Source organism: Struthio camelus, chromosome 5 (assembly GCF_040807025.1).
Source record: "Struthio camelus isolate bStrCam1 chromosome 5, bStrCam1.hap1, whole genome shotgun sequence".
In the NCBI taxonomy this organism is placed as follows: Eukaryota; Metazoa; Chordata; class Aves; order Struthioniformes; family Struthionidae; genus Struthio; species Struthio camelus.
This window is the reverse complement of record NC_090946.1, coordinates 76,594,597-76,615,365: the sequence shown is the minus strand read 5'-3', so window position 1 is coordinate 76,615,365 and position 20,769 is coordinate 76,594,597. Positions and strand designations below refer to the sequence as shown.

The 20,769-nt window shown below is 36.1% G+C and overlaps 1 protein-coding gene across 3 annotated transcripts in view; it reads left to right on the top strand.

Moving 5' to 3' along the window:
• HIF1A (hypoxia inducible factor 1 subunit alpha) overlaps positions 1-20,511 on the top strand; it is a 36,259-nt gene extending 15,748 nt beyond the window's left edge. For 2 of the 3 annotated variants that reach the window (XM_068947360.1, XM_068947362.1), the window contains exons 3-15: positions 812-957; positions 1,056-1,140; positions 3,614-3,726; positions 4,852-5,054; positions 6,469-6,575; positions 6,764-6,911; positions 7,802-8,022; positions 8,206-8,486; positions 9,011-9,133; positions 9,400-9,794; positions 10,668-10,776; positions 13,578-13,704; positions 13,884-16,759. In XM_068947360.1, the coding sequence (XP_068803461.1) occupies positions 812-957; positions 1,056-1,140; positions 3,614-3,726; positions 4,852-5,054; positions 6,469-6,575; positions 6,764-6,911; positions 7,802-8,022; positions 8,206-8,486; positions 9,011-9,133; positions 9,400-9,794; positions 10,668-10,776; positions 13,578-13,704; positions 13,884-14,035 (2,210 nt within the window). In that variant the 3' untranslated portion in view covers positions 14,036-16,759. Of the gene's footprint in view, positions 1-811; positions 958-1,055; positions 1,141-3,613; positions 3,727-4,851; positions 5,055-6,468; positions 6,576-6,763; positions 6,912-7,801; positions 8,023-8,205; positions 8,487-9,010; positions 9,134-9,399; positions 9,795-10,667; positions 10,777-13,577; positions 13,705-13,883; positions 16,760-19,787 lie in introns of those variants that run through there. The other variant, XM_068947361.1, reaches the window with a different exon arrangement.
• The last annotated feature ends 258 nt before the right edge of the window (positions 20,512-20,769 follow it).

Genomic DNA, 20,769 nt, shown 5'->3' with positions numbered 1-20,769 from the left:
ACTAAAAAGAGGCTATTAGTGAAGGCACAGGAAAAATATGGCCACAGTTTAATGGACTACTTTTTTCCCCTTTCTGTTCTGATGATACTAGTTGCCTCATCAGAGTAAGCTGAACCACAATGCCATTTTAAGAATCTCAGCTTTTTGACCCTTTTCCCAAAGTTAGGTATCTTTCAGGTAAGCTTTCTTTCCCCTAGAGAATTAGGCTAAAACTGTGCTTTACTGAACTGTAGATGGTAGGTGCAAGGCTGGCCTGGCAAACTGTGGGTGTTTCTTGTTAATACAACCTGGGAATTTTTTTTTATAATTTGTACTCCACTGAGGGTGAAGTTAACTGAGGCAATGCCTGCCGTGTTGCAGTCATTTCTGCAGTTTGTACGGATAGGTGTATCTTATGAACCAGTTTCAGCTAGCTTATGAACCAGTATGTTTAGCATGCCATAGATGCTGTGCTACTTACTGGTGTAGGCAGGCACATATGAGTACCAAAGTTACTCTTCTGTATTGTAGATATGCTCTTAAAAGGAAGCCCTTGAGAAAAGTGTGTAATATCTTTAAGATAGGCAGTAGTATTTATGCCAACTAGCATTTTTCCTCAAGGTGAAGGGTTTACTGGCGTACGTAGAAAGTACCTCATTCTAACTTTGTGATTCATGGTATCATTGCCAGACCTTGAAGAATTTAATTGATCACTTATTGCAATTCACTTATCTGAGATGTGTTTGAACAGTCCTGCTAGATTGGCTCCTTACAGACTGCTGCCAGACATCATTCGTGATGTTTACTCACAAAAGTATGTGGGTTCTTATAGGTGAGCTGGAGACCGAAGCCAAAATGGAGAAGGAGCTGAACTGTTTTTACTTAAAAGCTCTTGATGGATTTGTCATGGTTCTCTCTGAAGATGGGGACATGATTTACATGTCTGAAAATGTGAACAAGTGTATGGGACTCACTCAGGTGAAATATTGACACTTTCTAAGATTTACAGAAATGTATCAACTTTTTACAGATTTGAATATAAAAAGTTAGACTCAATGTACCGCTTACTTTTACAGTTTGAGTTGACGGGGCACAGTGTATTTGATTTCACTCATCCGTGTGACCACGAAGAGCTGAGAGAAATGCTTACACACAGAAATGGTGAGAAGAAAGAAATCTATTTGATTTAGTTAAGGATAGTTCCTGTTGGCATTAGCATGTTTGGTTATCTGCTGGATAAAGGAGTTAAGAGAGAACAAACTACTATATTTTGTTTTTTAGATCTCGCATCTTGTTCGGAGATACTGGCTACAGAAATAGCCAGAATGTTTTTCGAAACACTCTAATTGTAGGAGAGATGAGACTTCATTAGTACTCTTTAATCTAAAACAAAATTAATGACTCAAACAGAATTATTGAAGGTTGAAAGACATAGCATGCCTACAGGAAAAAGTAGTTAGAGGTAGATTGAATGAGAATGATTTTAAGTGACTGCTATAGAATAATATGGAGAAGTTAGATTTTGGTACGTTTGCCTTGGTCTAGGCATGTCTTCTCAGGACACCTTAAAGGGAAATGGTTTCTTCCAGAAATCTGTGGTGTTATGTCTAGGACATAGAAAAGATGAAAAAAACTAATCAGGTGGTAGTCTTATGGATGCCTTTGCTTGGGTAAAAATAAGGAAGAATACCCTTCCACCCAGACAGACCCTAAAAGCCACTGTTAATTCTGGGCTTTGGGACTGATGCTTCACAGCACCTTTTAATCAGTGCATGAAATTGGTATCTTTTCTCAAATATCAAATTTTTTCCTCAGTGCAGTAGAATAGAACTTCATAATCACATGTTCTGTATACTTTTGAAATTAATATATGCCCATGAATCGGTGATTTTAAGTCTTTGCAAAGCTCGTTAATGATTGTAAAGACTAGGCAACATGCATGCCTCCAAATGGATCTGCTTTACTCAGTTGCTGCAGATCTAAAATCTGACCTCCTGGTTCATCAGTTCAGTCTAAACTCCTGGTTCATCAAAGAGGGTTATATAGACTCTCAGTTTAGAGGATGATAAATTACCACATGTCATAAAAATCACTTAAGACCCACTTCTGCTTTCTTGTATCACTAAATTAGAAGTATGATTCCATTTAACTCAGTGGAGGAGACCAGATAAAGTATAGTGTTGAGGGCCCTGATTTTGATTTTTTTGTAAGGTCTTTCTAAATTTCTCTGCTCTTACTATTGAAGTATATATCCAAGGCTAGATTTAGATATCTTCTCCCCCCCACCCCCAATGCAATATTGCATCTGCCAAAAAAAAAAGTCACTAAAGCAGGGTAAACACCTTTCCCGTTATGAAAATATATTATTAAAAAAAAATGGTATTAATGAATGTCATGAAAACTAACTCTAGCATGTCTAAATTGACTAGACTGGAATAAGATGTCTGGAAAGCATTATTACCAAATCTGTTTTGCAAATGAAATGGGCAGACAAAACTCTAAATTACAGTAATAACAGTACGTTTTTATATTTATTAGGATTCCTAGGTTACATTCTACTCTAGCTCTTACATCAGTGGAATTACTTTGGTTTGGATTTGAGAATTAAATACTGCTCTCTGGGATTGTACAGGTGCAAATGAATATAAATATGATTGGCAGAAACTCTTAACTGCATTCTGGTTTTACAAGGTTGCTTTTGAAACTTTCAGAGCTGGCAATTTTTAAGATAATGTCTGAATCAGACTTGTGAAAGCTGCTCCATCTTTTATAGCTGCTTCTTAGAGCTCAGCCTTAAGCATCAGGAGTTAGTAACAATAACATTATTGTGTGATCTTCAGCTATGAATTTCTGAATTGGTTTAACTCTCTAAAAACCACAGTTTTTAAAACTGAATTAAATAGGTGGTTGTTGTTTCTCTGAAGTTTGCATTTTTGTTCTCCTTTATTGAAGATATTCCCTTGCAGCACAGAGTAGGCTTGTCCACATCAGTGTTCGTCTCTGCTAGCAGCACGGCTACAATAGACGAGGCAGTGTAACGGCTTTACTGTTTTCTAATGAATTTAGTCAAGCTGGTAGCTGCAGAGTAAGCTACCATGAAGAATTTCATATTTCATCTGTTATCTTTGGAAGATGAGCAAAATATTTTATAAACTTGTATCATAAGTAAGCTCATATGTGTTCTAAACTTCCATGCTATACCATGACTTAGTTCTAACTCATTAGCACTCCTCTGCAAATTCATTCTTTCCCAGCTTTCCTTATCCTAGCTGCTTCGTTTTCTTTTCCATTCACAGTGAGCTGCTTGCAGCTCTCCTGGTAGGATTGGTTTGCATTTTCTCTGCCCAAATGAGACTGTTCGTTTTTTAAATAGCCTAGCAAGTAATTGTCTTTGAAAGGTTCTCCCCTATAAAGGCAAAAACTTACTTGATAACAGTAGACTTTAAGTTAAAACTAAAAATTGAATACTATTAGTATTAATTTGCATTAGGATTTCCTGACTTTTTTCAAGAAAGCTTACTTTTTTTTCTTCCCCTAGTCTTAGAGATAGTTCTGTAACTTATTTTTTTTTTTTTTACATCTGGGGAAGATGATCCAAGAGCTTAAGAACTGGTTTACTATTTGCTTTTGTTAGGTCCTGTGAAAAAGGGCAAAGAGCAGAACACGGAGCGCAGCTTTTTTCTCAGAATGAAGTGTACACTGACTAGCAGGGGAAGAACAGTGAATATTAAGTCTGCTACATGGAAGGTAAATAATGCAAAGGAATATTTATGCAGCTTGGCAACTGGCTCTTCAGATGTCGTAACTTACTGTATTTCAACATTTTTAGTTAATGTCACTTGAGCTTGAGTTTCACTAAGTACTTAATGATTGTGCTTAAATATGCTGAATTTTAATGCTGAATACAGCAGGGAGGTAACTGAAACAATGCTTTAAAATTAGTTTTTTGACAGTCTTTTAATGAACTCTCCATTTTAAACCAGAGGTTATTTATTAGAAATTATAATTCCTAAATATGTTTGTGTAAAGTCCTCTCTGAGGAAAAAGTTACCTGACATTAGATATAATACAGATAACTGTTTCATTTTGATTTGATTGTAAACGTGACAGTTGAGATCTCTCTGAAAGACCTAAATATTGCTCTTTCTGAAGTTGCTGGCTATCTCACTTTTAATGAAGTGGAATAAAAAGAGCATAATTTGATAACTTTCTGAAATGAATGCATTTTCTTCTTTGGGCAAAACACAACCTTTTACTATATCCAGTGGTAATACTACTCAGAATTCTCTTTTATAACTTAAACTTAATTATTCTTGATCACACAGCTTTTTTCTTCTTTTCTGCTGTATGTGAACTATTTCTCCTTCAGAGTGGTAAAGGGTGGGGGCAGAATGCTAAACTTCATATCTTTTGGAGAATCTACTTGATCTCTCCTTGCAATATCATTCCTGTAAAATGTCTAAAATTGAGACTGCTACTCTTTCTACAACTTTCAAATTGAAATAGTTAATTATCTTCTGGTGATGCAATTGCAAATCAGAGTCATTATTCAGGTATCTTTCAAAGCTGTAAGAAGCAAAGAAACTTCTAGCATTGTTTCAGCAAACACCAGGGAGGAAGGAACTGGCAGCCAGCAGCCAGTCTAGTAATCACAGGCCGTGTAGCATGAGAGAACTCTCTCTCTTTCTCCCTCTCCCCCCCCCCCCCGCCCCTTCCCCAATTGCTTTGAAAGCTCTATTGCACTGCTGCTGTTGATATTAATAACAGAATAAGGAGAGATGGGGAGGGGGAAGCGTACTGATGGAAATAAGATCTGTGTTGTCGGACAGAAAAGAACATGGGTCTTTTTTAAAAAATCTAATTCTCCCATAGGTACTCCACTGCACTGGACATATTCGTGTGTATGACACATGCAGTAATCAGACTCACTGTGGCTACAAAAAGCCTCCCATGACATGTTTGGTGTTGATCTGTGAACCTATTCCTCATCCATCAAACATTGAGGTCCCCTTGGACAGTAAAACGTTCCTCAGTCGTCACAGTCTTGATATGAAATTTTCCTATTGTGATGAAAGGTAAAATATGTTTTGTGCTTAAGAGATGAATTCCTTTTAAGAATTTGTAAGGTTTGTATGTGTTTGCTAATGTAGGCATTATACCTTTAGGTAGTCTTAATCCTTAACTTAATTCACCCGCGAAATGGAGTCTTCAGTTGATGCTTTTGGCTTTTATTAATTAGTCAGGATGTCTTACATAAAAGCCAAAATTTTAAATCTAAGGAGGGTGGCGGGGTACTGCTCCTGATTACTTTGTTTGCCTGCAGTTAAATACCTATTCAAACTGGTCCTTAGTTTAGTGACAACAATAAAACTAAACTAAGATTCTTTTGGATACTGAAAGAACAAGAAGGATTTTTAGGGTTGTCATAGATGGTGGAACCTTTCAGTGACTGAAAAGAGTGCTTGTATTTAGGATCCTTGTGAGATGCATTTTACTGCTGCCCCCCTGCTCCCTCCTTTTCCTCAGAAGATCAGTATGTGTTCTCTAACCAAAAAAAAAAAAAAGTTCAGCTGTACTTTTGATGCAATACATCTGCTGTTTAAAATGAGATTATTATATTCCAGTACCAATCCTGGATGCAGTGGAATACATAAGAATGTTCTTTATGTTCTGGAAACTTGAGCTTGACAAATCTGAAAAATAGAAGTGAAGGAGCTCATTGCCCTGAGGGGGGTGGTGGTGTGTGTGTGTGTGTTTTTTTTTTTTCTCCAATGGGATATTATTTATTACTGCCTGCTATGAGGTTCCTTTTCTTTATAACAAAAAGTAATTTCTTATTAGTTGTTGCAGTTAGATGCAAAGGTGCAGGTTTTCTGCCCTCTGCTATAACTTTACCTTTCTAGGACTTATGCTCTCACATAAAAACAGATATATTTGGTCAAATCCCGCATGTGGAACAGGACAAACAATAAATAAATGTTTTCTCCTAGTTAGCACTGCCCTCTAGGGGCTGAAGAAAATACTGTTTTCTTTAAAAGCTGACAATTGTTGATGGTGGGGGAAAAAAAAGACTCTCATTTCTTTCAGTTGCATGTTTAAAATTGTTGAAATATGTATTTGTTTTATTACCTTTTTGTATTAGTGTAAGTTGATAGTCTATAAGTAGCTAATCTTAACTTTAAGCAAAAAAGTCTAGAAAGCAGGGATTTACTTAAATCTTGTCCTGTGGTAGACAGCAGGTTTATAAATATTCTAATGAGAAGTAAAATCCTGAAATCCTGTGCCTGCTGAGACTTTGCTTTTTTTTTTTTTTTTTTTTGCTTCTTTAAAAGAGATGTACTTCAAAATAAAAAGTCACAGTAAATCAACAGTGCTGCTAATGTGTATGGAAGTGACTCAAAGATCTCTCTAGGTTTGCAAGCATCTAAAATTAGTATGAGTGCTACTCTAAGCCTGCATTTACTTAGCATTTTTCCCCTCTTTTTAAAGAATTACAGAGTTGATGGGGTATGAGCCAGAGGAACTCTTGGGTCGTTCAATTTATGAGTACTATCATGCGCTGGATTCTGATCATCTGACCAAAACACACCATGATAGTAAGTGAAAAGATGCATTGAAAATTCCCCAGCTACTAGAGATAAGATTCAGCATGGGGAAAGCTGCAGAATAAAGGGGGTTTTCTTTTAATTGCAGATAGGAATCTGCAGTGAATACTTTTCTTGAAAGCTATGTATGTTTGTTTTTTCCTGCCTGTAATTAAAGCTGATGTCCTTTCTGCTTTTAGTGTTCACAAAAGGGCAGGTGACAACAGGACAGTACAGAATGCTTGCTAAACAAGGTGGCTATGTGTGGGTTGAAACTCAAGCAACTGTTATATACAACACTAAGAATTCTCAGCCACAGTGCATAGTATGTGTAAACTATGTGTTGAGGTAAGTTGAGTGGACATCGCCATCCTTCTTTCCATGACTTTTATTGAAGATGGAGTCAGATTCTGATGACCTCATATCTTAAAAAAATTTTTTTTTCCAACTTGCTGAGGATCTGGTTGAATATGTTATGATGTTACTATTTTTCTTACCAGTGAGTTTTTGCTTAGAATACTGCCCATCGTAGGATTAGGAGTTATGTTTAAAACAAAACAAAAAAACCCCACACCCAAAATAATTCTTTTGATTCTAGTGATATCAGTAGGGAGATCTCCTGCAAGCAAATGAGTATAAGGCCAGGCTCTTCTGGACTGTCACAATGGAAGCATGTGAGAATATATCTGCATCTCAGACATCTATTTAATCTTTGTCCACAGTCTGAGGCAGTTTATTTTATGGGTGATTTTTAGTCATTGAGCCAGAGCATCAGTATCAATGTCTTTTCTAAATCTTTTTTTCATCAAAACTCCTTTTTTAATTGAAAGCTTCAACTTAAGGCAGATCTGTTAACTAACTTTGTGCAGCTGCACAGTAGTCCTAAATTCTGAGTTTTCAAAACTGTACTGAATGTAACAATACCAATCTACTAATATAGTGTGTTAATTTAAAACAAAAAAAAAAAACTGCTTAGGGAAATCCTTAACTTTTTTCCCGTTGACTTTCTTGATGCTTTCAAGAAAGCGTATCTACTTATTTGTTACCTTTTAGGGCACCACAACTAGTGTTTGCTTTCTGTATAACATTAGAGGAAGGAATGAATAAGGAAAAAAAGAAAAATCTTAAAGCTTCTTTCTGGTAATTTTCTTTTCATGACTTGCAACTTATAAAACTGTTAATGCTGAAATTATTTCTTTTAGCTGTTCTTAATAACAATCTTCCTTTTTGTCTGACAGTGGAATTGTTCAGAAAGACTTGATTTTTTCCCTCGGACAAACTGAGTGTATGCTGAAACCGGTGGAGTCTCCTGATATGAAAATGACCAAAATATTCAGCAAAGCTGAACTGGAGGATACCAACAGCCTCTTTGAAAAACTTAAACAGGAACCAGATGCTTTAACTGTGCTAGCCCCAGCTGCTGGAGACACAATTATCTCCTTAGATTTCAGCAGCAATGGTGGGTGTATGCTTAAATTACAGAGCATGCTCATTAGTAAAATTAGTGTTTTACAGTACACTTTGGAAAATAACCTCCAGTGTCACTTGCCTAATGATATTTCAGCCACTGTTAAATGTAGTGAGGTCCATAGACACACTCAGTACTTTTACTTAGGTTGATGGTTTCTTTTAATTTTTATAGAGTCTGATGAACAACAATGTGATGAAGTTCCTTTGTATAACGATGTAATGCTCCCCTCATCCAGTGAGAAATTGCAGAATATAAATATGGCAATGTCCCCACTGCCTGCCTCTGAAACTACAAAGCCACTTCGTAGCAATGCTGATCCTGCACTCAATAGAGAAGTTGTATCAAAGCTGGAGCCAAACACAGAGCCACTAGAACTTTCTTTTACCATGCCTCAGGTGCAAGAGCAACCAACCAGCCCTTCAGATGCAAGTACCAGCCAAAGTTCACCTGAGGTTAGTCATGTAATTTGGATACCCTGTGATGAAAGTGAATGTTCTGGTGGGGCTTATGGGGCAAGATTAAAGATATTAACTAAGACAGCAATTTAAAATTATTCATAAAGTGTAGCTTAGTTAAGCTTATACCATGATCTGAGGAAAAAGATGAAATTTTCGTACTGAAAATTCTTTTCCTTAAAGAAGTGCATGCCGTAGTCTGTGTAAGAGAAATAGGAGCTGTTTGGGATTGGCCTTTCCAGAAAAGGATGATTTGGTGACAACTATGGTAAATAGCAAAGGAGTTGCAATAAATTACTGTAGGTGCTCTTTAAAAGTTCCAGCTAGTCATGTGCTTCCCCAAAGAGATAAATTTGAATGCATATGGAAAAGTGTAAATGGTTTCCTCTCCCATTTTGGTTTTGTACAGCTACAGTTTGGAATTAATTTTTTTAGATTAGTACTTTTTTCAAATGTTGTAGATACAATGCAAAATAATATAATGACAGAAACTTAAAACTGCGCTTGAAATACTTTTACAGCCCAGTAGTCCCAATGACTATTGCTTTGATGTGGATAATGATATGGCTAATGAATTCAAACTGGAATTAGTGGAGAAACTCTTTGCGATAGATACAGAAGCAAAAAATCCGTTTTCTACTCAGGTAATGTACATTCATTTAAACTGCTGTATCATCTTAATTCGTATATTTACAATGTGTTTCTCTCTTTTTTGTTTTTTTGTTTCTCTTTCTTTGAACATTTTCAGGAACCTCCCTCCTCTTATGTAATCAGACTTTTATTAAAATAAAGGAAGAGATTGCAGAAAATTATTCTAAATATTTGGTAAGAGGAAGAGCCTTAATGGGGCCGTGAAGTCATAGCTGAGCTATTCTGATGTATTATAAGTTTTACCTCATATGTTTTCCAGGAAACTGATTTAGACTTGGAGATGTTGGCTCCTTATATTCCAATGGATGATGACTTCCAGTTACGCTCCTTTGATCAGCTATCTCCACTGGAAAGCAGTTCTTCCAGCTCTCAGAATGCAGCCACCATTACTATATTTCAGCAGACTCAGACACCATCAAATACTGCTGATGAAATAAAACCCGTGACAGAACACGTGGATGATGTGAAGACACTAATTGTTCCTTCATCTCCTGTCCACGTAATCAGCGAAACGAGTAGTGCCCCAGCATCGCCATATGGTGGGAACAGGAGTCGAACTGCCTCTCCAATGAGAGTAGGAAAAGGAACATTGGATCAGACGGAGAAATCTTGTCCAGCAGCACCCAGTTTGCTAACAGTCACTCTGAATAAAAGGTATTTTATTAAAAGTTAAGCTTAAGCCCTAGTATCTGTTCAAGAAGTTAGATGTAATACGTTTTGAAATACTGCAACTGTGTTGCTGTCTTCTGTATTCTACTTCAGTGTAGGAATTGATACATTTAATTCTGGACATTTCAAACAAGATATTTTTGGTAGAGTAAATATCCCTAAAGTTAATTTCTCAGTAGTTTTTTTGCGGTAGCTTTTACACAGATGTCTTGCATAGTAGGCAGCTACGATAAGCAAACTGTGTTCATGATTTTGATCTGCTCTTGTATCTGACTAGCAGCCTTTTTAAAAGAATACAGTAGGCAATTTACAGGTAGTTAAAACGATGCAATATTTCTGATGCTTTTCTTGTCCAATTCATTATGATGCAAGAGACAGCTACAATCTCTAAGCAACATGAGATGCTTTTAAAGCGAGCCATATTTCATAATAATGGATATGTCATAATATCTGCATATGTAGCAGATATTTATCGTGGTAGAAAATTCTACAAAATTAGAACACCATACCTTTGATACACAGAAGTATTATCTGTACATGCAAATATTCAAAACAAATAGACTCCTTTTCCTCACCCTCCCTCCCTTCTTTCTATAGAAAGACAGTGAATTGCTGAACCTTTATGCTTGTATTTTTTCTAGAAAGCCTTTAAAAATTGTTATAAGTCATTCTGAGTCTTACAGGAAGATTTAAAGCTAACATTTGCTATGCTCATAGTCAATTGTTGAAATGGGTCACTGACCAAAGAAAACTAGTACATAAATTCAGTTCTGTCATATAATATATGAAGTGTCCACAAAAGAAGAATGGCTTGAGGATAGTAGAAACTTCTTAACAGACTGAATCAATTTTTCTTAGATCTACTGCAATGGATGAAGAACTAAATCCAAAGATGCTAGCTTTGCATAATGCTCAGAGAAAACGAAAAATGGAACATGATGGTTCACTTTTTCAGGCAGTTGGAATTGTGAGTTTTGTTTTACCATTTTAAAATATTTTAACCTTGCAATTTCCGAAATTAAGCATCGGTGCAGAGTCCTGAGTTTAGCTAATAGTATGCAGTGGAATCTTGGGATGAAAGATGATTATTTGGTAGTAAAATTCCCTCTTATATTCATATACTGACTTTAGATCTCTTTTACTGTCAGGTGTTTCAAAAGTGCCCTTTATACCTAAGCACGTTTCTTGATTAGGCAGAAGATATTCTTTTGTGAACATGCATGCAAAGAGGGATTTTTTCCTCAGTAGAATGTTCAGAAATGTAAGACATCCCATTTAAAATTGACGTTTATTTCACTTTTGTTTCAAACTTTATTTTCATGTTTCTCAGTACTGGATATAGTGTTCTTTATGCTTCTTTCTATCACTTCACACTTTTCACTGAATCTGAGACTTTATTTGGCCAGATAACAAATATTATCTGAACATAGGTTGTATGAATTCTATTCACTTATCAAACTTGTATTACTACTTTCATTACATGCACCGTCTCTCCAGTACTAGTGCATGCGTCTGCAAGTAGCTCATCATCATTTGTCTTACGTATTCAAAAGGAACCTTTTATGTATTCTTTGTGGGTTTGTTTTTGTTTTGTTTTTTGGGGTGGGGGGGGGGGGTCACTTAATTGAGGGTAACCAGCTTGTTACCTTCTGTGAGGGTATTTTGTCTCCAAGCTTTGTCTTTCAGTATCGGTCCTTAGTATTTTGGAGTCTTGGGCTTTGCCATTACAATACTGTATCTCTCTTCTTGCCTTTGTTGCAAATTCTTACTTCTCTTAAAAGTTCTTACACAGTTAATTCTTAGTTCCTCTACTGCTACACAGCCCTTGAGAGTCTTTGTTGCTCTTGTGGTCCGTTTCCTAGATACAGTCATCCAGCATGTCTTACAGTGCAGGGGTATTTTCTTCTGAATTATGAACTATGCCCGTATTGTCATTCTGCTTCTGGGAATGACAGTGATCACTGTATACTGTCTTATAACTGATCTTCCCTATGAGAGCTGGGAAAAGCATTTATACATCCAGGCTTTTTGTATGAGGTTAGCAGATTTTACTCTTTTAAAAAAAACAAACAAACAAATCCCCATACTGTCTCAGCGTTTTCATTCCCTAATGCTTTTCACTTTCATGCATGTTGTTCTGTTCCTTCCAGTAGCTTTGTAAAAACTCACAGCTCTACAAATTTTATTGCCTTTTGTTGCCTCTTTCTTATGTAACAGCGCTACTGCTGTCATACAATGTAGCTGATAAAATATCCAAAGTAGCATAGGTGACAGAACATAAGCACTTCTGTGTTAACTGCCATAATAAGTGTTCAGGCCTCTGTTTAGTGCCTTTTTAATGCTTATAGGTTCATATTTCATCCTTTGCTAAACCTTTTTCTTTTTTCTGTATCTGACAAAAATATTGCAAATATTTTTGCTGTTTTTTGCAGTCAGAGGCTGAATTTTTAATGTAGCTGGGTCTTACTGACATTATTTCAAGCAAACTTGTACCATTTGGCTTCTTTCTCTAGAATGGATTTCTGAGTGTGTTAACTAGGCCTTGCACATGCACAGAAGAAAAATGACATTAAATGCAGCTTTACATTACATGGTATTCTGGGACTGTGTAAATATCTGTCAGGACTCCCTAAGCGTATAGAAGGGGGAACTTATTTTGCAAAGACAGTGAAACTGTATGACGATAAAGTAAAACACTACTATAGTTTTCTACAAAAACAGGAGATTAAGGCAAGGACATGCTGTGTTAAAGTAAGATTATGAAATAATGATCCGAATCACTGCAGAATAAAATACAAGCTACATCTTTCTTAATATGAAGTGCTGTATTGCGTTCACAATAAAAAATAAACTAGCAACAACGTAGCTGACTGACCTTACTATGAAACGCAGCTTCTGAGCCACTTAACTATGTAACTTCTGTTATACAACTTTCTTTGACTTGTATTGATGTTTCATAACCTGAAAACATATGTCCTTGAATATTTTCATTGTCTAGGATAATGGTACCATTCTGAATTACTTTCTTTCTTGTACAACTGCTTCTACTACAAACAAGACAAAACTTCGCAAATTCAACTACTGTTGCTAGCAAACTTGCTATTAAGCTGGTGGTTTTTCCTTCCCATCCCCTCTTTCTGATTCAGTGGCAACTTTGTCTTACTTATCTAAGTTAAATGGAGCTTTTAAAAGGCTTTGGATCGCCATATCTTGTATGCTGCTGTCAAAATAAGGTGTTAAGGAGCTATACCGTAATAGAACGGATCAGGACTGCATTCCCCACAAGATTTAAGTTGAACGGCTTGGTTGCAGTAATTAGAGGGCAAGTAGAATTTTACTCGTTAAATTTAGACGGAATCAACCAACCAAGGTTCCTGAACTTCCTGTGCACACTAATAATTCCAGTGTGGAAAATCATTAGAGACTTTGAAAATTTGATGCTTACTCTGGCAAGAGCAGTGATGATTAAATGGGTGTGTATGTGTACATGTACATGCTGATCTTGAGATGGTAGCTGAGGATAACTTGGATTTAGTAGTTTTCTGTAAGTAAGACAATGTCTTGAAATCTGATTTCACCGTCTTTGACATAGTTTAAGACCAGCGTACATGGAAACAGACTTCCTTCAAGCTCTGAAGGAAGTCCCCTTTAAATTGTAGCAATGCCTACATTAGTAATTACTGACAGGTACTGTTAGTTTGGAATAGGGATGTGGAAGGATAGAAGGATATAGCATTCAATAAAGCAGTTTATTTTACTTCTTTCTAGGGGTCTTTATTGCAGCAGACAGGTGATCATGGGGCAAATGCATCACTTGCTTGGAAACGTGTAAAGGGATGCAAAACAAATGGTCATAATGGAGTGGAGCAAAAGACAATCATTCTACTATCAACTGGTTAGTAATTTTTTTTTTTTTTTAATATGTAGAGGGTTGTGTGTGTGAAAGAGAAAACTGGGTGCCTTTCAGGTATCCCAACTTGCCTCCTTTCCGAACAATTTTCGGAGAAAGGTGAAGCGTGGTGAATAAATTGCACTTTTCCCTTCCCTTCCCCTCCCTTCCTCCTCCCTCTGTAGACATAGCAAGTAAACTTCTAGGGCAGTCGATGGATGAGAGTGGACTACCCCAACTCACAAGTTACGACTGTGAAGTAAATGCTCCCATACAAGGCAACAGAAACCTGCTACAGGGTGAAGAACTGCTCAGAGCTCTGGATCAAGTTAACTGAGCTTTCATAATACTTGTTCCTTTTTTGGACACTGGTGAATCATCACCTAAAGCAGTCTATTTATATTTTCTATATCTGATTTTAGAAGCCTGGCTACAGTACTGCACTAATTCAGTTAGTTCAGTTTTGATCCCCTTTTTACTTACTTTGACAGTCTTTTTAATGTGTTCTTTATGTAACAATAACTCAACCTGTAGTGCATTTTTATAATTCTTTGGTACATATACTTTAAGTCCATTACATTTAAAACACACTTGCAATAGCAGCTTTGAAATATGCACCTGATTCTAAAAAAAGTATTTATTTTTTGGCTGGGGAGTTGGTCACCAAAACTTATCATTAGTAAAATGTCAACACAGGAAAAACTGGCAATACTTCCATCCTGCTCTTCATAAGTAATTGGAAGACTTGTGCTCTCTTACTCTTTATGTTCAAATAAGTTTTATTTTAATAATTTTTATAAGAAACAACAATGCTTTGCAGCAGTGCATTGTAGCCACAGTCGCACAATATATTTTCTTAAAAAAATACCAGCAGTTCCTCATGCAATATATTCTGTGTTTATAAAAACTAGTTTTTAAGAAGAATCTTTTTTGTTTGCCTACGAAATCATGTTTAAACCTGGATTATGTCATTATTTTAGTCATGTTGTAATATAAATTGTTCTTAAATGCTGTCTTATGCTTTTGACTTAAATGAGTGTGATTAGTCAAAGGGAAAGGCTTTATCTGGAAAGGGCTAGCAGCATTTTTATTTGGATACATTCTCAATTTAGAGAGAGAGTTTGTTCTTAAAGTAGTCACTTTGCCAGCTTAAAAAAAAAAAAAAAATCCCTGCCTGTAGTTGTTGAAGTTAATGCTAATATTGTGTATGATCTTAAATCTAAATGTTCAGCTTACCCTCTGTGGTATAGGTGATATTTCAAGCGGATTGTAAAACATCATGCATTGTTAGCAAAGTTTTATCTAGTACATCATTGAGTTGCTCGATATTTTGATGTTTTGGTTTTATGCACCTTGTTGCTATTAACATCCATGTTTTCATGTAGATTTCAATAACTTGAATATACTTAGAAGCCTTTTTATTTAGAAATATATAGTTGGCACAAACATCTTATTTTCCTATATGTACTGTACAAAATCTTCATTCACTCATTCTTTTGCTCTTTGTGGTTGGATCTAACACTAACTGTATTGTTTTCTTACATCAATAAACTATATGTGGACCAGGCCCCCTTGGGGAGTGTGTTATCTGAGAGAAATGAGATAATTTATATTTTTGTTAGTGGTTATTGTTCATCAGTGTTCCCTTTTTAACTTAGAGTTGATTGGAAATCATTGCTTCCTTACATTGACCTTAACATCTCCAAGTTAATTACTTTAGTGATGAATAGACTCAAGTCTCCTAGACAGTGTTGTACTACAGCTGGCCAAAGATGTTAAACAAATTTTTAAACCAGTTATTACACCAGTTAGCATACTTGAAAGTGAGAGGACAGTGTATTTGTGTTCTTTTAGAGTGGAAAGATTCTTCTTATGAAGAGCTTAAAGGCTTGTCTCTGGAAGCACTATCAAGGTAACACTGGAAAGCAGGAAAACTAAAAATTCCTAAGACTGATCAATTAAAGATAGAGGGGTTTTGTTTGTTTGTTTTTTGTCTTTGTCACAAAAACTGCTGATGAAAAATGAAGCTGGTACTCAATGATAAAGGAAGCTTGTTCTCAACATCCTTGTGCTGTTGGCTCAGTAACTTTGCCTAGGTGACTTTTCTCATTTGGCAGTCTTAAAATGTGACGCTACTGATACAACCTTGTAATCTATAAATACAGTCAAGATATTCTGTGCACTCTTCAAACTATTGATTTCTCTTGCACTGAAATATTTCTTAAGTGTGGAGTGTCTTTCCACAGGATTTATTTTGGCCATGGTTAAATTCCTTCCTGAAATTAATTTGCTGTAACAAATTAAGACATTGATACTTCTTAGTTTTTCTAAAATTTAAGCACTGACATATCCATATCTGAAAATGGGAATTTGTGTCATTAGACTCCTTTGAGAATTTTAAAATCAATATAATGTTACATAAGTGTAACCCTTTTTTAAAATAACCTTTATTGTTCACTAAGAGAAGCATTTGTCAAATTGAGACAATTATTGAAATAATAGTCCCCCCATTTAAACTGCCTACTTAAAATGCCTTATTTAATGGAGGTAAGGCATGGGTAGCAGAATATGGTTGTGTGCATCTTAGAGTAGAATTTGTGTAAAGAGAGGGGAAGGCATGCAGGTGCCCCAAGCCAGAGCTCAAGCTTTGTGCAGAGAACATGTTTTGAATATACACAGCTGCTACTGCGTATTAAAGACTTGTCATGCACAACCCTTACGCGTCTGAAGCTTAGAAATTTCTCTGGATGAAAGCAACAGAGCTACTGCCTACCTGCTATGTAAGGACCTTTGTATGGCATGTGTTTCATGGACTCTTTTCCTCTATCTGCAGTAGAGGAACTTTTAGTAGTGAAGTTCTTAAAGGCTTGAGAAAAATGTCAGCTGGCAGGAGGAACCCTTTTATGCTTAACTCTGTGTCGATTAAGGTGGTGCTTCTGTGAGACAGTGAGGAGAGTCTTGCAGACATATTAAAGGGAGGAGTGAGTTCACCTTTTCTTACTCCTCCAGGAAGCTCTTGAGCTGGCCTCTTGGGTTACCCTTTTCATCTCTCAATAGAAAACATATATCCTCCAATTTGATAGTAGCTCTGTTACTCTGTGGACTTTATTGTGGATGTCCTGACCTCTTAAAAACTGACCTATTTGGAACTGTAAATACTTCCTCTAATGTGCTCTAATTTAGGTGGGCAGCGAGTTACCTGAGAGAAAATCCATATTACAAGAAGGAGAAAAACTTAACCATAAAATCACATGCTGGTCACTTTATGAGCCAGCTGGAATCATCTCTGGTTTTAGCGATAGCAGCCGTGAATTTAAATAAGCACTATTTCATCTAAGGATCTTCCCAACTCATATACATTTTCTATTATATTAACCAGGCATAGCATTTTGATTACTGTCCTGGTGAAAGTGGCTGAAATAAATAATTCTTAGAGTGAACTGCAGTAGACCTATGGAGTTTAATCCTTGGGGGGGGGCGGGGGGGGAATTAAAATTGAAACCTAACTTCTAAAATATACAAAGATTCTTCAAGGATTTCTCCCTCTCCCTGCCCAGGTAATTCTTAGAATAATTATTAGAACCTGCCAAATCTGGCCTTATCCTTGAAGTTATGGCTGCAATAAATCCTGGAAGAGAAGAATAATTATTTGGTGTAAACACTTAAAAACAAAAAAAAACACACTTAGGTTGCTTAGACATTGAAGAAAGTATGGAAAATAACAGTAACAGAGCTTTGCTAAATGCAAATGTGAATTCACAAAATGCAGAAGTACCCATTTTAGGGTTTTTTTTGTTTTGAAGTTGTTTTTTTTTCTTCTTCTTACAATCTGGGAATACATATGCTGATGGTAAACCTGCTTTGGAGGACAAGCTTCTAGAATACCTTCATTTTTGAAGGCTTTCTTAGTGATTTTGAATAATCTCTTTGCTCACTTGCTACCTCTTCAAGTGTTAAGGCACTATGTAACAATACTGCTTTGTTGCTAGTAATAGAAAAGAAACTGCAGCTGGATATAGTGTTCCCTTTTGCATATTTAAAAATAGGCCAGATTATCATTGCCAGATAAACTGAAGGGGGTAACAAAGTTACCTTTCAGAAGGCTATCATGACAGCAGCAGGAGTCAAGCTATGTCTTCATAGCTCTTTACATTTTTTTTTTCCTGCATGGAAAAATTGTGCTTCTAAGAAGTTCCTTGCTTATTATTGTTCAAGAATTCAATTTCTTCCACTATTTCAGGCCAGATTCTCATCAGAATTTCAGTTATTCTGCAGGCCCTCACTTATTTCCTCTGTCTGCTGTGTATAGACTTACCAAGCTGACTACTGTCATGTTATTAAGATGCCTGGCTTGGCTTTAGGATCTGCATTTTGCTAATATACTTGTATGCAAATGAACAAGCCATTACACTTTGTCCTTGTACATAGCATGGTTATACTATTTATTTCCTCTGTTTTTATTCCCCACACCTGTAATTATTTATAACCTTGACTTCGAAACAATCAGACTGGTTACTTATCAGAGTGTTGGTGAGAAAGACATTAGCTTGCTTTACTAAAAGCTAAAGGAATTTATATATTTTTTTAAGCTAGCACTTAGGATATTCCTTGAGCTGAAAAAGTCATAATAAAATAGATGTTAGTTCCCACAAAGTCAAATTTAAGGCTGCTGTCCAGTGACTTGATCTTAGGTGTAACACAGTGTAAATTAAGAATCTAAATTGGAATCTAAAGTGCACACTTCTAACCCCCTTTCCTTCCATGTAGGAAGGTAGGCTTGGACTGGATGTTGATGTTAAAGTTTTTGGGTGAAACTAAACCAATTTAGTATTAGCAGTTTCCATGTTGGTTGTGTCTGTGTGCACACATCAAGTCTTCCCCCAGAAATAATGAATTACTTCAAAGAATCACAGATTGAGGCCAGAAAGGACCATTAAAACCTTCCTTATAGCACTGGTGACCATCTCAGGATGAAAAATTTCCTTTGAATGAATTTATCAATCAATCAGGCTTGTGATGAAGTAAAATGCTAAGGATCAAACATTTTGATTATTACAGGTTAAACTATTGCATATTTAATGTAGCCATTTTTCATTATTTTAAGAAGCTGTTCAATTGAACAGCTGAAGAATGATAGCTAAACAATGCAGAAACGTGGGCTGTTTCACTAATATCTGTCGGCAGGCTTTTCCCCCCGTTGTTACATTGCTGAATGAATCATTTCCTTCAAACAATGCTCTTGACTCTAGGAGTTGTGAGTATTCTACCAATATGAGTCAGTCTATAGAAACCATTTGTTTCCTCCATGATCTTTGATTAGCTGCTACTGATCAGAACAAAGTTCATTCAGAGGTAACTACATGATTCAGATTATTTGAACTGTAATAGTCTAGCATGAAAATGAACGTTTCACAGCCTTAGAGTGCTTTGTAAGAAGGCCAATAGTTTCATAGAAATTTAAATGAGTTGGGTGTCCAGCTTTCATTAAGAATAGGTACTACTTATCAGGCCCTTACCTCCCTGGAAAGCTCCATTCTGGAGGAGAACTGTGATTTTGATCTAAATTATAGAAATGAGTTGTCATTTTCCTTTTGCTTCCCTGTTTACCTTGAGCAAGGCTTGCCAAGTTACCAAAAAGTTAGTTTGCTACTGGATTTATACAGTATGGTAGATTTTGTGAATAATAGCAGTATTCTCTCATGAAGAAGTGGTATATTTTAATGGAATTCTTTTTGGAACCAAGTACAACATATTGCAATTGATATTTCTCTTGAAACATTTTGACATATTTGTGATTGTATTTCTTTTTGATTGTGTAACAGTATAAAATTCAATAAAGAGAGGGTTTGTTTCTAATTTGGGACATCTCTGATCTTTCTGTTCAACAGTTATCCCAGCTCTAAAAAGGTGAGGATGGTAAATGACAAAGCCACTTTTGTAAGTGGTAACTAAATAAATACTATGCTGTATAACTAAAATTCCCTGCACAGTTGAGGCCTGATTTAACTACCATTGAAGTCGAGAGAAATTCTGACACTAGGCACACATAAAACCTAAGTGCATTTATAAATTCTACCTTGTATTTTCAGCCAAATCACAATGGTTTTCCTACCCAAATTAAGTAGACTGCATCCATGATCAGAAGAGGTTTAGCCCTACAACATATCAAGACAGACAAAGCAGCTTCTAATGTGTGAGGAGGTCAACAGAGACGGAGCCAGATGGGTAAAGACCTTCCATGAAACTTCCCTGGGTAATCAAGTCAAGAACACCCTTAGAAACAAAATAGAAAGTATTTCAAGTCCAAGATGACTTCTCCCGTTGATTTCAGTTGCTCTCAGTACATGCAAATAACTTGACAAGAACTTGGAAATCTTACTGTCTTGTTAAATCAATGCTATTTCAAATTCAACATATTAAAAGTCTATTACAATATTTTTTTTCTTTGTTAAGAAGAAGTTCAAAAGCAGAAGGCGCAGTTGAGTGCCGGCACAGGAGAGCGCGATACTGTTGTTGAGTATTAGTGATAGGTTTGCACTGATGGAAGTTTGAATACACTGTTTAATAAAATAGTGCCAGAGTTTACTTTTTCAGAGACTTACCATTCAATGCTGCTGTTATTTTCAAGTCCGAATGCAATTTTCATCATGTTTTCATTTGGAAAAGGTGTTCTAATGCAATTAAATCAGGTATTGCAAAACAAAAACTTGTATTGTACCACATGCCACTGGATAAACTCTCATTATTTATAGCTATTCGTATTTATGCGGGATAAGTGACTTGCAGCTTACACAGTAGGAATTAATAGGACAAACAGGGCTTCATCCTTTTGTTTAGGAGTTAAATAAGAATACAAATAAGTTACAGTAACCACCATCTTCCTTATTTTATCTATTTTTGTTGTTGTTCGGAAGACAGTCTATTAACAATTACAGTTTGCTAATGAAAAATTTGATGGAGTAGAGGAAACAATTTATCAAGAAAAATGAGCAGTATATTCATCAGCCCCAAAATGAATGCTGTTTCATACTATACAACACAGAAGGGGAACACTGCAGGAAGGCCTTTTTT